The 17849-nt window shown below is 39.4% G+C and overlaps 1 protein-coding gene across 1 annotated transcript in view; it reads right to left on the reverse strand.

Moving 5' to 3' along the window:
- Positions 1–17849, reverse strand: part of TBC1D9 (TBC1 domain family member 9) — a 126354-nt gene that overhangs the window by 23295 nt on the left and 85210 nt on the right. Inside the window, exons 7-13 of the mRNA XM_063107336.1 lie at positions 14870–15076; positions 13886–14056; positions 13167–13317; positions 7617–7831; positions 5609–5726; positions 3749–4034; positions 1717–1846 (exon numbers count right to left, since the gene is read on the reverse strand). Of these exons, the coding sequence (XP_062963406.1) occupies positions 1717–1846; positions 3749–4034; positions 5609–5726; positions 7617–7831; positions 13167–13317; positions 13886–14056; positions 14870–15076 (1278 nt within the window). The remainder of the gene's footprint in view (positions 1–1716; positions 1847–3748; positions 4035–5608; positions 5727–7616; positions 7832–13166; positions 13318–13885; positions 14057–14869; positions 15077–17849) is intronic.

Here is a 17849-nt window from a genome sequence, read left to right on the forward strand (position 1 = left end):
AGCACAACTAAAAATATCTCATTTTAATATACATGGAGTCTCAATGAAAAATTTAAAAAATAATTACCAGTCTTTCTTTCATTGAGTTAAGGACACACATTTTTGAAAAAGTTTCTACATCCAAACCAAATTTTTTTTAAAAGCACTAAATTTTGCACTGCAAGAGAGACTTTCTGACCTTACTCCATCCCCCACTATTTCTCTCTTATCCAGTTTGTTGCTAGCTGGAATACTGACCACCACAGTCAAGCAATCCCAAAACATCTGCGGAGGGCACACTGTGCTCTGCAGACTATTTGTACTTTCTGCTTTCTTAATGATCACTGCAGATTATTCGTGCTTTCTCTTTCTTAATAATCACTTCTATGAAAGTTTACAGAGCAGAGGGTCAGGAAATGAAGAAACTATCAAGTGTTACAGGCACTGAGTCCTTGGGGTCCCTCATCCCCCCAGCTGCTATCGGGGCACATGGCACTGTGGCTCCTTCACCTTGAGAGGCTTACTAGTTCTATTCTGAGGTTCAGCAGCAAATCGGGATGAGTCCAGGGTCATGGACTGGACCAGAAGGCATCCTCCCTCATCCAGCCCAAGCAATTTTAGGGGAATGCTAGGACTCTGATCTACTTTAGGCTGGTCTAAATGTCTCTGACTATCCACTTGAGAGAAGTCCTAAGTACTCAGCATGGGAACAGGAAGCGAGCTGATCTGTGAAGGTCAGCCTCCCCATGCCTGCCCTCAACAGCCCCTCCTCAAACCTCCCAGACTTGAAGCTGAGCTCCTACTAGATCAGGGTTTAGGGAGGGCAGAGCAAAGAACCGGAGAGCCAGAGCAAAGAACCAGAGAGCCAGAGCAAAGAACCGGAGGCCAGAGCAAAGAACCGGAGGGTAGAGCAAAGAACCGGAGGGCCAGAGCAAAGAACCGGAGGGTAGAGCAAAGAACCGGAGGCCAGAGCAAAGAACCAGAGGGCCAGAGCAAAGAACCAGAGGGCAGAGCAAAGAACTGGAGGGTCAGAGCAAAGAACTGGAGGGCTGGGCAAAGAACCGGAGGCCAGAGCAAAGAACCGGAGGCCAGAGCAAAGAACCGGAGGGCCAGAGGTGGTCATGCCATTTGATATCATGGTATTAGAACCACCAGAAGTACTAGGCTCTATTCAGTGTCCATCTCTGTAGACCAAAGCTATCAACTAGTAGGAAGCTGCTTACTTCAGGCAACTATTTCTCACAGTGTAAAAGGAAGCAGGTGAACTCATGGGTTATGCTATAGTTTGAATGTTTTGTCCCCTCTAAAACTCATGTTGAAACTTAATCCCCAATGCAACAGTGCTGGAAGGTGGGGTCTAAAGAGATGACTCTCCCCACATGAATGGATTAATGCTGCTATAAAAAGGGTTGCAGGAGTGGGCTCTCTCTCTTCTCTGTCTTCATATGAGGACATGGTGTTCCTCTCCTCTAGAGGATGCAGTGTTTAAGGCATCATCTTGGAAGCAGAGAGACAAGGCCCTAACCTGCTGGCACCTTGATCTTAGACTTCCCAGCCTCCAGAACTGTGAGAAATAAATTTCCGATCTTTATAAATTACCCAGCCTGTGGTATTCTATTAATGCAGCACAATACAGGCTAAGACAGAATAGCAATGGAAGTATGGACTCATGTCCAGCTGGGCCCCTCAGATCAATCATGGAAGGCTGTTAACACTCAGCTAGAAGGCAAGACGCACCTCATAGGAAGTTCTGATGAGCCTGAAGATGTCTACCTCGGGGTAAGGCTCCACGTCATCGCTGAGCAGGGAGTGCAGGTGAGGGATGGGAGGCAACGTGCTGTCCTTATTGGTCACACTGTCTAAATACCTGGAAGAAGAAACGAATGAAAACTCACTGGGAGTCCATCCTCAGATGAGTGGATAAGGAAAATGTGGTACCTCTCCACAATGGAATACTACTCTGCTGTAAAAAAGAAAATGAAATTCTACCATTCACAGCAACATGGATGGACTTAGAGAAAATTATATTCAGTGAAATAAGCCAGGCACAGAAAGGGAAATACCACATGTTCTCACTTATTTGTGGGAGCTAAAAATAATAAATAAATAAATAAATATACAAACAATCTGGTGGGTGGCAGCGGGGAAGAAGACACAACAATCACAATTCCCTGAACTTGTTAAGACAAGTGAACAGGTATGATGTTGATGGGCCGGTAGGGGGAAAGGAGGAATTGGTAAAGGGACACAAAGATCAATTACATTGTATATTGATAAAGTAAAAAAAAAAAAAAAAAATTTTGTTAGATATTTCTTACTTCTGAAGAATTCCCAAAGATGCACACTCATAGTAAAAAATACGACCAATTGTAACTCAATGATTTATTCAGAGAAAAATAATTTGATAAATGAAATTACATTTAAAAAATCTTTAAAACAAAAAATAATTATAATATATTAATAATTATATGATTTACATGTAAATTAATAATTTACATGATTTCCCATCATTCATCTAGTTACGTTAAATTCAATTTTCCATATTAAAACCTTGTATTCTTGAGATAAACTCAACTTTGTCATGATGTATTATCATTTTTATACATTCTTAAATTTGATTACCTTTTCTTTTTACTTATGTTGGCATTTTAGGTATAAAATTCTCTCCAAGTACTGCTTTAACTTCATTTCACACATTTTGATTTGTAGAATTTTTTATTATCATTCAAAAATATTTTCTAACTCTCATAATCATTTCTTCTTTGAACCTAGGATTATTTAGAAGTGTTTTTTAATTTTAACTAAAAGGTAACTCTTCTAGTTATCATTTTATTATTGATTTCTAGCTTCATTAAATTGTTCTCAGAGAACAGTATGGCGGTTCCTTAAACAACCACAGATATAACATGCATACGATCCAGCAATCCCACTACTGGGGATATATCCAGAGGATTGGAAAACACCAGGTTGAAGTAAAACCTGTACTCCCATGTTTACTGCAGCTCTATTTACAAAAGCTAGGTGACAGAACCAACCTCAATGTCCACTGATGGATGACTAGATAAGGAAAATGTGGTATATATACTCAATGGAATACTACTCAGCCATAAAAAAGAATGAAATTCTATCATTTGTACCTATGTGGATGAGCCTGGAGAAAACTATTCTAAGTGAAACAACCCAGGTACAGAAAGAGAAATACTGCATGTTCTCACTCATAACTGGGAGCTGAATCCATAAATAAACAAATGAACAATAAAGAGAGACAGAGAGAGAGAAAGAAAGAAACAACAATCACAGTAATACATTGAACTTTTAGAAAACTAGAGGGGGAAAAGGGGAGGGGGAGGGAGGGGGCTAATGAGGAATTATCAGTCAATGGACACAAAGAATGATTGTGTATTGTAATGATGAATAAGCTAACTATGCTGATCTAACCACCACACATTCTACACAATTATTAAAAATCAACATTGTACCCCACATGCATGTATAATAAAAAAAATAATAATAACAAACATAGTTAATGTATTTAAAAGAAAAAAAAATCACTGTGAGAGTAACCTGGAATTCTCTCATTATAGTTCTCCACTAGTTTTCTACAAACTCCACATTTTAAAACTAAGGACTGGAATTTCTCTAAAAACAGAATGAAATGGACATTACGATTACCATCAAGTCGATGAAGACTCATGAAATGAGGGAGAAAGAGAGAAAGTACAGGGAAGAAAACCAGAGGTGGTGTTCAAGGTTAGGCACAGTACAATACCTTCCCAAAACAGTCATGGCCTCCCCATCATCCTTGCAGTTCAACAGTTTGTCCACGTTTGCATCCAGCACAGCTAGGGCCAACTGAAAAATCACTTTGATTCCTTCATAGAAGAAACAGTCCACAACCACAACTGCACTCTCAAAGGGCATCACACTGAGAAATAGTGTGAGGAACCAAGACAGGGAGATGGTAGAAATCACACCCAGGTCCTGCATGCAGTCATACAGCTGTGGGACATAGTCTCTTGCTAATTCCTCGAAGACACCTTGGTCCACAAGCGCACCTGCAGCAGGGGTGGACACGAATGGGCACATGTCAACCAACTACAACTTCCTACTAAAGGACCCAATTGAATGGCTTGACTGTAAAAACCCAGTTCACAATTATTACTGCTAACCAGAACTCTGTTCCTTTCTAATAACTGTTCTGCTGCTACTAGGTAACTAGACCAAGGTGTCAATACAGCTCAATCACCAGATTAATTCTGGATGCACCTTCTCTTTCTGGGGTCTTCCTGTCCTGTTTTCCCTACCATAAAAGAGCAATGACATGAAAACTATAACAGTTGCTGAAAAAGCCAGTTTACAAAGTTTTCATGACATACAATTAGTTATTTTGTTGGCAACATAATGTTTGGTTGGGCATAAAATGTATATTTAAGTAGTACCACGTGTACATTTAGCAGCTTACTTGTTACTCATTATATTTACTAAAAAACAAAAACAAAAAACCAACTTCTGGATGCATGGTCCCCACATACAAATCATTTTTTTAAACAATTGTTTCTTAAAACTTAAAATAAGCATTCCAGCTGTATACATTCATGATCAATTTTCTGACAGTTTTGGAGAATATTTTTAATGAATCAAATTAGTGGAAACATAGACAGAACACAAGAGGGAAGCATAAAGCATGCTTTGGACTATATTACCAAAGAAGCTTGTCCTGCTGAAATGAATGTCTGATACTTGAGGGGACTGTATAGAGAAACAGCAGCAATTTGTTTAAATGCTCCCAATAGGTGTTTGCTTTACAATGAACCAGGTCTGAAACTACCTTAGAAATTTAGCTTTGGATAAACTTCTACATGCTATGTATGCTCTCACTCCAGATAGCTGTTTTAAAAAAATATCTCTGCTTTCCATAGATTCCGTCCTCTTCATTAAAGAATGTTTTTGTTAAATCCCTTTGTGTTGATGGTTGGTGTACCTGGTACAGCTCTTCCAGAGTGACACCCACCTCAAATGTTTTCTAAAATAATTTCTCTAACGGCGACTCATGCCTATTCTTTTAAGCTCTGTGGGGCTCCTTTGTGTACAACCTAGATTTATTTAAGCCCTCTCATTTCCATTTTGGAAGTCTGGAGTACAGAAGGTCTCCGACTTGCAATGGTTCAACTTAGGATGGTTTGATTTACGATTTTTTGACTTGATGATGGTGGAAAAGTGACATGCACTCAGTAGAAACTGTACTTCGAGTGACCATACAACCATTGTTTTTCACTTTTAGTACAGTATTCAATAAATTGTATGAGATATTCAACACTCTATTATAAAATAGGCTTTGTGTTAGATGATTTTGCCCAACTGCAGGCTAAGGTAAGTGTTCTGAGCATGTTTAAGGTAGGCTAGGCTAAGATATGATGTTTGGTAGGTTAGGTGTATGAAATGCATTTCTGACATGATATTTTCAACTTACGATGGGTGTATTGGAATGTAACCCCACTATAAGTCAAGGAGGATCGGTAGCCTGAAACGCTTGGTTATGGTGAGTGGAAATTGAGTACCAGCTGGTACTACTCTAGAAACATCTTCCTGATGAGATAAAGGTTAAAATGTGAACTACATCCCCACATACCAACAACTCTGGTGTTGTAGTAATCTGGGAGCATGCGCTCACACAAAGCCACAAGCAGCCAGAAAGCTTCCTCCTCTTTGGCATAAAGAAGTAGCACTGAAGTGACAATATTCATGGCCTATAGGAACAAAAGAGGATGTCATCAAATACATTTTAAAATATAAGCAATTATATTAACCTAAAAAAATTACTGAGTTATTCTCACAGGGGTCAGCAAACTTTTGCTGTAAAAGGCCAGATAAATATTTTAGGCTTTAGAAGGCCACCCATAGTCTCTGTCACATGTTCTTCTGAGTTTTGTTTTGTTTTGCTTATGACCCTTTAAAACTGTAAAACTATGATTGGTCTTTGAGCCAGTAACTCTTAAGGGTCTTCTCTATCACCAATATTTATGAAGGATTGAGCACGGGGAAACCCTCATTCAAAAACTGTGCTCAAAGGATATTTGACAAAGCTTTTAACCTGCTAAATCTGTCAGTATTCTTAACCCTTGATACAGTGAGATAAATATTTCCTTTTTATCCCTCCTTAATGGTTTCTATAACCAGTACACATGGCTCCAGTCTCTCCTCAGAGAACAATGAAACCTTTCAAAGTTCGAGTCTTTGCCCACTATTTCTACCTGAGAATAAAGATGGTAGTGATAAGTGATGGAAATTCCGAAGTAACTATTTTATTAAGAGATATTATCAGCTTATAACCACTGAACAGCTCAACTACTTTAATAGTCCTCTTAATTAAAAAAGAAGAAGATCAGAAGATAAATATACAGTCTATTACATCAGAAGCCAACTAACTCCTGTACTTCTTTTGATCTTATAGAAACCAGCAATTGTCCATCAGACTTCTAAAACATAGATTTCAAAAAGGTATTTTGGTCTAATAGGCTCTTTCTTGTAAGTCTCACTCATTATTTTCCCAAGTGAAATCATTATTAAAATTCCACTTGAGAATTAACTTGCCAATTCTAGTATGTGATCATGGCCACGGTCAGCTCCTCAGGCATCAATTGCAGTATGCTTTTTGGAGAGTCCACTTTGTAATAGGCTCTGGACTAGGTATTGGAGGATGGGGTGACACAGTGGCAAGTCACATAGGCCTTATATGCTAGTGTGAAAGAGAGGTTACAATTTGGGGGTTTATTTAAATTAAGTGCTATCAAAGAGATCAAATCATGTAGTACAGGGACACTGGTGTGTGTGTGTGTGTGTGTGTGTGTGTGTGTGTGTGTGTGTGTGTGTGTGTGTGTGTGTGTGTGTGTGTGTGTGTGTGTGTAACAGTAAGAGATAAGCCTCCTTTGGCCTTTATCTGGATGGTCAGGGAAGACCTCTCTGATGTGGTCTTTAAATCTATGGTCACATTATCTTGAAACCTCCTACATTGTGGTATATATACCAGTATGAGAAATAATTTTAGTTGATATGTGGGAACATTTTTTTATGCCAAGTTAAGCATTTATTTTAACGTGCATTAAAATACAACCCTAGCACATAAAATCTATATTCTTGAGGATATTATTGCTAAAGAGGATGCAAACAGGAGAATTGTAGCAATCCACAGTGAAAGGCCTGGTGCTCAGGAATGTTCTTTCTTACTCTGGGTGGGATGAGGAGTGGATTATGGAGTGATCCGAAGGATCTTTGCCAGGTCACCCAGAAAAGGAGAAAAGGGCACTCGTCTCCTGGCTCCTCTGCACAGTGCAGTGGTTTTCAACCTAGGCTGATCCTGCTCCTTAGGGGACTTCCAGCAATGCCTAGGGACATTTTTGGTTGTCATGATTGGAGAGTTCTACTGGCATCTAGTGGATAGAGACCAGGGATGTTACTAAACAACCTGGAAAGCACAGGACAGCCCTAACAAACCAGTCCACAATGTCGGCAGTGCCAAGGTTGAGAAACCCCGACACAGTGATACTTCTGTTAACCATAAAGTCTTCCTTCACGTTATTTATTGGCAAATAAACATTTTTATTTTATTTTATTTAGCATAAACCATCTATGACATATACCTGGCAATATCCTATGTTAGGATTTCGAAAAGCATAAGCTGTTAAGACTCTCCTCAGAGCAGCAATGCCCATTTCATTCTGAAAAGCTGGGTGTTCTGGAAGGGAGCGGTGTAAATCCCTCTCGATCTCCTCTGTGGCAAGATTATACTTCCCCATGGACTTCTCCACTAGGTCGTCATAGTATCCAGGATGTGTGGCCTTTTCGTTGATGGCACCTGGGAAATACCCAACAGACACAATATCAAACATTGAAGCCCTGCCCTTTGGTCTGCAACCATAACTTACCGACTGAACCTCTGCACTTTCCTACCATGCAAAGGAAACTTGGATATGATATGAAATCACATAGATGTTGTGTGTTTTGACTGTGGCTAGACTGGTAAATTTACTTGTAGCATCTTCCAGTCTTTCAGCTCCACAGTAAGCTGGCTACTTAAAAACCTCCGAAAGTAGAGGTTTCCAAGCTGTAAAACTGGGTTCCAAGCAACTTCTACAGGTAGTCCTAAGGAGCAGAGGAGGGGAGGCGATGAGAGCAAACCAGGCCGAGGCTGCCACTCTCATTGCTCCCTTCAACCACAGCAGTTTTACTTTTGTTCTATTGGGGTTTTCCTTAAGATTTCACTTGAAAAAGGAAGATCAAACTCTCAAAATAAGTTTGAAAACTGCTTGCTAAAGTGTTAGCTCTGAAGAGCTTAAATAGCCATATGAAAGAGTGGGAGGTGGTAGAATACTTGGAGGGATTTTTGAAATTGCAGGGGTGGTGAGGGTATTCCTAGTAGTGGTGAGCAGCTGGTATTGATGGGAATTCCTCAGGTGGTGGGGAGGGAGTGGACGAGCTTAGAAACACCCGTTTGAGATATTTGCATTTTAAGATCCTTGAAGACAGCAAAACCCTGTATGCAAATATCTAAATCTAAATTATTGCTGTTGCATGCATATTCATATGCAAAAGAATGAAATTGGATGCTTATGTCACACCATACACCAAAATCAACACAAAATGGATTAAAGACTTCAACATATAAAACTATAAAACTACTAGAAGAAAATATAGAGAACATGATCTTGACATTGGTCTGAGCAATGATTTTTTCAGATATGACACCAATAGTACAGGCAGCAAAAGCAAAAAATAAACAGATGGGATTGTATCAAACTACAATGCTCACAAAGCAAAAGAAATAATCAACAGAGTGAAAAGGCAACCTACAAAATGGAAGAAAATATTTGCAAGCCATATATCTGATAAAGGATTAATATCCAAATTATGTAAGGAACTCGTACAACCCAATAGCAAAAAACCAAATAACCTGATTTAAAAATGGGCAAAAGATCTGAATAAACATTCCTTAAAAGATGACATACAAATGGCCAACAGATTATACAAAAAATGTGCTCAACATCATTTGCCATCAGGAAAATGCAAATCAAAACCACAGTGAAATATCACCTCACACCTGTTAGAATGGCTATTATCAAAAAGACAAAAGATAACAAATGCTTGTGAGGATGTGGAGAAAAGGGAATCCTTACACACTGTTGGTGGAAATGTAAAGTGGCACAGCCATTACTGAAAACAGTATGAAGAGTCCTCAAAAAATTAACCATAGGACTATGTTATGATCCCACTTCTGGATATACATATCCAAAAGAAGAGAAATCAGTACCTTGAAGAAATACTTGTAGTCCCATATTCATTGTAGCATTACTCACAATAGGAAAGATATGAAAACAATCTAAATGCCCACTGACAGATGAACGGATAAAGAAAGTGGCACATATACACAATGGAATATTATTCAGTCTTTCCAAAAAAAAAAAAGGAAATTTGGCAATTTGTGAAAACATGGATGAGCCCAGAGGACATTACGCTAAGTGAAATAAGCCAAGCACAGAAAGACAAATACTGCATGAGCTCACTTAAATGTTGAATCTAATATAGCCAAACTCATAGAAGCAGAGAGTAGAATGGTGGTTGCCAGGGTCTGATGGGACAGGGATATGGGGAGCTATTGGTCAAAGGGTACAATGTTGCAATTTTGTAGGGTGAATAATTTCTGTTGAGTTAATGCACAGCAATGTGACTATGGTCAACAATACTGTATGGTATACTTGAAATTTGCTAAGAGGAAGATCTTAAGTGTTCTCATCATACACATACACATGAAAATAAAAAAGAAAAACCATGGTAACTATGTGAGGTAATGGGTATGTTCACCAGCTTGATTATGGTGATCGTTTCACAGTGTATATCAAAACATCAAATTATACATCTTCGTTATATACAGTTTTTATTTGTCAGTTATACCTCGATAAAGCTGGAAAAAACAAATGTATTTATAAAGGCTTTAGGATACAAGATCAATATACAAAAATCAACTGTATATCTATGTCCTAGCAACTCAAAATGGATCAGTGCCTTAAATATAGGAGGGAAAACTATAAAACTCTTAGAAGACAGCATAGGCATAAACGTTCATGCCATGAAAGCACAGTGACGGAAGAAAAATAGATAAATTGTACTTCATCGAGATTAAAACTTGTTGTGCTTCAAAGGATACCATCAAGACAGTGAAAAGACAGCCCACAGAATGGGAAATTTTTTTCTTAAATCTGATAACTTATACTTAAAATATATTGAAGAACTCTTACAACTCAATAATTAAAAGGCAAACAACCCAATTAAAAATGGGCAAATGATCTGAAAAGACATTTCTACCACAATATACAAATGGCCCATAAGCACATGAAAAAATGCTTAACATCATTAGCCATGTAGCCATCAAAACCACAATGAAGTATCACCTCACGCCTGTTAGAATGCCTATTATCAAAAAGACAAAAGATAACAAGTGTTGGTGAAAATGTACAGAAGTCAGAACCCTTATACACTGCTGATGGAAATGTAAAACAGTGCAGCTGCTTTGGAGAACAGTCTGGCAGTTCCTTAAAAAGTTAAATATAGAGTTACCATAATAGCCAGAAACTCAGGAGAAATGAAAATTGTGTCCACACAAAAATTTGTAAATAATTGTTCATAGCAGCATTTTTCATAGTAGACAAAAGCGGAAACAAACTAAATGTTCAAAAACTTATGAACGGATAAACATAGTGTAGTACATCCGTACAATGGTATAGTATTTGGCCATAAAAAGGAATGAAATGCCGATATATGCTAAAACCTGGTTCAACCTTGAAAACATGATTCTAAGTAAAAGAAGCCAGTCACAAAAGAAAATACACATTGTATGACTCCATTTGTACGAAATGTGCAGAGCAGACAATCTTTAGATATAGAAAGTAGATTAGTGGTTGTATAGGGCTGGGAGGGGCTTGGGGGAATGGAGAATGACTGATAAAAGGTGCAGGTATTTTTGGGGGGATGATCACAATGTTCTAAAATTAATTGTGGTGATATGTGCACAATTCTGAGAATACGCTAAAGACCATTGAACTGTACACTTTAACTGGCGAATTGTGAATTATATCTCAATATAACTTTTACAAAATATATGTGTGTGAGTGTGTGTGTGTGTGTGTGTATATATATATATGTGTGTGTGTGTGTATAAATATATAAATATAATGAGAGGGTAAACATTCACATTTCACAGTTTAGAAGTCCAAGCCACAATACAATGGGGCTGGCCGAGTCCCTGTTCCTGATGGTCACTGAGAGAGCCAGCCTTACCACTCACACTTGCCCTGGAAAAGGCAGCCTGGCTGACAGCAACATCACATTGGCTTTTGCTCTGTTCCCATGGGACATGCACTGGGATTTCTTGCCATCTGGCCTGAACTTCATTTTAGTGGGTATACTGAGGCCAGGTCCTGGTGCAGTGGCCTTAAGGGTCATAGGAAGCAGGTGGGATACAAGCTGGGCTCCCTGACCAGGAGTTGGGCTGTCCTCGTGAGCCAGCAGGCCCCCACGTGAACCCCACACCTGGGTGTGTGGAAATGGGGCTCAGTTATCTATGCAACAGAGGGTGGTGTATAGTCCACCTCCCGCTCTGGTCTCATGCAGCCCATCCCTGTCGACAGAAACACTAAAGGCATCTCGGCAACAGGGCTAAGTACTGCTGTTGTACACTGAGTTTCCTGGTGCTAATTTTGAGTTTCATTTTCATCTAAAATGCAGCTGTGAATAACCTCTAATTAGAACAAGGAGGATGAAAATGGAATTTTTTGTTTACTCTGACAGTGATCTGAATCTGGTTGCCACGGTGACTAGTTCACCACACTGCAAGGAAGACAATAGAAGATAGGGCAGTAATGGTCACTTCTTGAGCTTGATTTGTGATTAGAGATGAGTGGACTAAAATCTGTGTTTCTAAATGAGGAGCCATGGCTGGTCTACTTAAGGAAAATGAAAAGCAAGATGTAAATGAGAACAGAACACACTGGTTTCACATGAAATAGATACAAGCAATTATTTCTCAGGATTCTATCCCCCTACTTCTGAGACATTTATACATGTCATTATGGGCAATTTTATCATTTATATCTACCTTTAGAAAGAGTTACGAGGTTTTTTAAAAGGCTTTCCTGTAAGTCAGATAATTATTCTTTTAATTTTAATGTCTTCTTTAAAATAAAAGATTTTAATAATATCACTTGTGTCAGACTATCTTAGGTTCAAATAAAAATAAAAATAAGCCAATTCAGAATGATTACATTTCAGGCCTCAAACTAGGTAGAGCAACTGATATTTATATTAAAGGTTGGTGAAACTCAAAGGAATGCTGTGATGATTGGCATAGAAAAGATCCCTGGGATACACAAAAGTTTTAGGATGGGAAGTAGCGGTGGGCTTAGCCTGAAGGTCCTCTGGATTCTGTGGCAGGGCTCAAAGCTTCGATCTGACGAGGTTCTGGTTGGGCCTAAGAGCCTGGTCTGTGGACCAGTGAAGAGGAACACATCTTTCCCTCATGTCTCCTCTGTCCTTCCTGGCATCTCCAGCTTAAAGGGCAAGGTATAATCTGGGTAGACTTTCAGTTCCTGGCATCTCCAGCTTAAAGGGCAGGTATAATCTGGGTAGACTTTCAGTTCCAGTGCAGTCTCTGGCCTCACCACTATGGCTCCAGTAATGTCTAAAGTCTTCAGCAGAGAGAAAAAATTAAGACAAGGACGGGGCTTTTTTATTGCTCTGATTTCCTCCCACTGCTCCACCCGATGACTGCTCTGCCAGTGTGTACAAGTAAACATTCTCAGTGAAGCTGACATAGCTGGGAAAGGAAAGAGAACTCCCCAAATCACAAAGTATTATACCCTTTTACCTCATATTCTCTTTTCTTCCTAACTAGCCTTACTGAAGAAATGGAAGAGGTTACGAGGACTCTAGCACTGGCAGCCTCAACATTTGGACTGCTTACCATGGGTCCCGCATTTCTATGAAGCGAGGAGTAGTTGAGAGACTTCAGCACTCTGGTGAGGAAATGAGATTTTGCTCTGAATTGGGGTTGGCGTATTTGAAAGAACCCGTGATGCAGGATGGAAGGTGAGTCCTGCAGACTCTGGCCCCAGCATTCCCACCCCAAGCCCCAGCCGTACCTGAGAGCAGCAGCCAGAGCTCCCCCCGCATGCTCTCTGGGATGCCCTTCAGCACCAGCTCTCGTGTTTTTTCTGTGCGGTACATGCAGATCCCTTGCCCATACTCAGCAAAGTGGATCTTCCAGGCTTGCTCTTTCAAAAACTCTTTGGCCTGAAAGAGATAATGAAACATTATACATCCCAGAGTACCTCACAGATGGTAAGAAGTGTGATGGAACGTGAGAACATTTTCCCTGCTGTAGTCAAGTTCAGGACAGGACTCATGAGAGCACAGAACATAGGTTTTCTGGAGCTCTTTCCTAATTTTACACATCTGTCATAGCCTGTGCCCTGAAGCTTTTTGGCCCAGAGTCAGAATCTCACTTACCTAAGATGGGTCCGTAGGATGCCAATTATATCTACAGTTTTATGTTTATACCCTCAAATGAAAGCGAGTTACTGTTTTTTAAATGTGGGCTGAGAAATCGTGTCCTTTTTTATTGGTTGATTTAAACAAATAGTTAAAAACAACACAAAACAAAAAAAGGTCACTCATACCCTCTGTAACTCTTATCTCCTTCTATGAAGCCATTCTGAAGCCTAATGACATAGTTAGACAAAATCTGCTTTACTTATAGGAAAATCTCTATTTGCACATTATGAGTTTACTTATATTAAAACTATTTTTAATGATATTGTTCTTAAATAGAAAGTTTCAGGGAAGAGCAAGAGGCACCCACCAGTTTTGGGTTGAATTCCTCAGGAGACCGCCGCCGATACATGGTCATAAGGGTCTGTGTGGCTGTGGGAGCGCTGTTTCCATTCAGGTTAAACTGGCGCTCTCCATCAGCCTCGGAGCTCGTGCTTCTCTGGGGGCTGGAGGACACAAGGCTACTGGGCCGAGAATACACCTGCCGATGCAGAGAAGAACAAGACATTGGAAAACATTTGCACAAGGATAAGACAGGTGCCTGGGTCTTAGGCTACAGAGCTTCAATGCTCAAAATAGGTTTCCTCTGTATTTTAGATGCATTTTTTTGCAACAAAAATGCATTTGTTAGCCACTTCTCTGATTTGCATGTATGCAAAGCATGCCACGGTTGAATCAGGAGCTTCTGGGACAGCCTCATCTCTCTAGTTTCTGGTGCCTACAAATGCTCACATAAGCTTGGAGCAGGTCGACAGGGACAGGGATGTTATGTGTGAGCTTACCATCTTTAAAACATGTTTTATCTGCCAGTAACTTGCTCCGTCACGTTAGATAGTTACATATCTTCTCGGGGCTCCAGTTTCACTGTATGTCGGTCCAGGGAAATTCCCAGGAACCCAATGTGCATTTTATCATAATAAAATCATCATAATGACGTTGTATTTCAGGCTTAAGACTTTATTTAGTGACCTCTATACCATTCCCAACATTGTCACTAGATGGACCAGAGTCACTTGCTATGTAATCAGGACAAATTACTTAATATCTTCAACTGGAAAGTAAAAGGGTTAGATCAGATGATCTATAACATTCCTTCCAGCTCTATGATCCCAAATACAAATTCCTTAAGATCTAAACAAAATATTGCTGAGATATTGCTCTGGGCATCAGAGTAGGTTGTTTACCTTAGCACAGCTGCAAAGCTTAAAGATCAAGCAAAATGGACAAGGAAGCAAACACTTCTGGACAGAGTAATTAGGACAAACCAAAACACCTTCAGGTGTCTTCCACAGACCTCATCATCTGAACTGTTGTAGCTTCCTGCAAACTCTTTGTCAGAGTATATTTTGGAAGTTGTCTGTTGCAGGAAGTCTGAGATCCTCTGCACTAGAAAGTCTCTATCTTTCAAATTGGCAAATAGAAAGGTCATCCTGTTCCTAGTGCTGATGGACAAAGGACTGGGGAGTACACTGGAGCTATCCGCCTTTTCTACAATTGTCACCTGAAAAGAAACATGAAACAAAGGCCATTACTTTCTAGGATTGCCCAATAGCAGCATACAAGCAGCACTAAAGAAGGAACATAGCACTTTTATTATTCTGTAGGAACCACCCATATTTTATTGAGGTAAAATTGAGATTCTTTGACTCTGTTTCAGTAAAATAGAACAGCTTATAACAAACCAAACTGGAGCTTAGACCAGAAACTGAAATCATCTTGCTGGTCTTTATAAACAGTGGTTCTAAACTGGAAGTGATTTTGCCCTCCAGGACACAGTGGGCAACAACTGGAAGCATTTTTAGTTGTCACAAGTGGAGGGTGCTACTGACATCTAGTAATAGAAACCAGGGATGCTGCCAAACATCCTGCAGTGCACAGGACAGCCCCACCCCCCAACAAAATCCCGCCCAAAATGTCAATAGCACCAAGGTTGAGAAAACCTGCTGCAAAGAAATTCTTCGATTTTCATTAAAATTTCATGGAGCCATAAGACAGAGAACTCCTAGCTGCTTCATCATCTGTAAGAGATAGAAAACAACCCCTGATACTGGTTCCTTTTACCAAGCTTAACATCGGGATGGTTTTCAAAGCACCACTAACCCATCAAATGTCTCCTTTAGTCTCCAGGGCTTTGCATCCTTCAACTCGTACCACTTCAAAATCTTAAAGGCTCAATCACTGAACAGACATGATGTAAACAGCTTAATTGCAACCCTATCTGAACTAGCAGACTCTGTGCGTGTGTGTGTGTGAGTGTGTGTGTGTGTGTGTGTGATGAAGTCCACCACATTGAGAAAAAAAGAAGGGAGACATCTAAACTGAAGACATATATTAGTGACTCAGAATTTTAATCACCTGTTCACTAGGATAATCATGAAGAACTTTTTTCTTTAGCACATCAGGAAAAAAAAAAAATGTCAAGGCAAGCACTAGATAAATGGTTCATTTGCAATACCTCTGACTATATACCTAAAGCTAAACTTCTTTTTCCCTCTTCATTTCTACTTGCAAGCAGTTTAGACAGGTTCAACTTTAATCTGCTCATCAGCATTTTCATGTGAAATATATTTCCTCCAAAGCAGAACTTTAAAACCTTTTTCCCCCTTCAAGGCTAAGTAACCTATTGAAGTTGCCTAGAATGTTCCATGGCCCCAAGTGCCAAGTAGGTATGCCTGGGGTCCATAATATGAAAAATGGCAGGACTTGACTTCTATTCACAGATTGACATATGAGTGTGTGTGTATAAAATTATAATACACGTATAATTTATATATAAGTATATTTATATTTTTAAAGAAATCCTCTGAGATACCTGCAGTTGCATATAAAGTCTTTTTTTCTAATGCAAAAAAAGCTGGTTAGCTCAGTTATTTGGAGTGTGGTGCTGATAATACCAAGTTCAAAGGTTCAGATTTCCTTACTGGCCAGCCACCCCCAAAAAAGCTAGAAAAATGGAAAAAATAATCACCTTTTCATGAAAAGGATTTTCCTGTGACACTTAAGACATATGTTAAACACTGTGTATTTTTAAAAGATCCATACGGGCTCCTTTTCTCACATGAAATTTTTGCTGGTTCTTTTGGTCTCAAGGTGTCTGGGACTAAATGACAAATGTCAAGGTGATTAAAGGTACAAATTATGTGTCTAAAATACAGATAGCTATGCAGATCTTGTTAAAGTCAAAGTGAGAAAGTCCTTTATTTAGCTGGGTCATGAATACAGAAACAAGAAAGCTCCCACATGCAACCTGTGAATGCTCACATGGGTTATACTTTTCACAAGTAAAACTAGTAGAACTAGTAGAACTCTATCACATACCTTTCTGCCACCAAAGAACAACAGATACATGAGAGTTTTCTACAGCCTAATGAGACACATTTTCATTACCAACTTGGGTTATAAAACAGACAGCAACTTAATCAAGTCTTGGTGTCTGACATGGAACATTTACAAGGCAGTTTATAATTGAAAAAAACAAAACAAAACTCCATCTTCTTGCTTTGTTGCCTTAGTAATTTCTTCAAAATCTACAGTACCATGCTTCTGTGTAACATTTAACATCTGTTAGTTTGGTTCACCTTAAGTCAATATGTAGAATGTATGTTAACAACCTGCAGTCAGTATTTCAGCTTACTTATAAAAAATTAAATAAAACAACAATTCCTGTCTACATAATCCTAAAAGTGCTATTCCAAGTAGGATGCAACATTCTCATGGAGGCTCCTGCTGTTCAGTCAGCTTAACTCAGATCCAAAAGGTATCTGGCTCATGTCCAGAACACTCTACTCACAGACACCCCCCCTCCCACATTTTTTTACTGACATAATTGTTACCCAAAGGTAATAAAAATTACATTAAGTCTTTTGCTTCTTCCATTAGTTGGGGTTAGGAATCTACCATTAATATACCTCAGTGATTCACCAGGTCAGAGGGACGGGCACTGCTGTCTCACTGAGAATTTCCTTACAGCTCCATCCTCCAACCACAATATGCTTTATTTCTAAAATGCCACCTCCACAGATTGTCCTTCCTCTGATATACCCTGAAATATGACTGAATTACCTCTGCCCTACTAGGAAAAACTAGCAAGCAGAAGATGGGTTGAGAATATTAATCACTACTCTCTCAATTCCCCAGAGCTCTCACAGTTGTATTCTAAATTGCTGTAAATTGTAAATGCAGCTAGCTGGATCCAGACCCAAGAGGTGGTGAAAAGGACAGCAGATGTCTTGACAGCTGCTTCCAGACCCTCTCTGCTCCTCATTTGCCTCTGG

This window comes from Cynocephalus volans, chromosome 9 (genome assembly GCF_027409185.1).
Source record: "Cynocephalus volans isolate mCynVol1 chromosome 9, mCynVol1.pri, whole genome shotgun sequence".
Classification (NCBI taxonomy): Eukaryota; Metazoa; Chordata; class Mammalia; order Dermoptera; family Cynocephalidae; genus Cynocephalus; species Cynocephalus volans.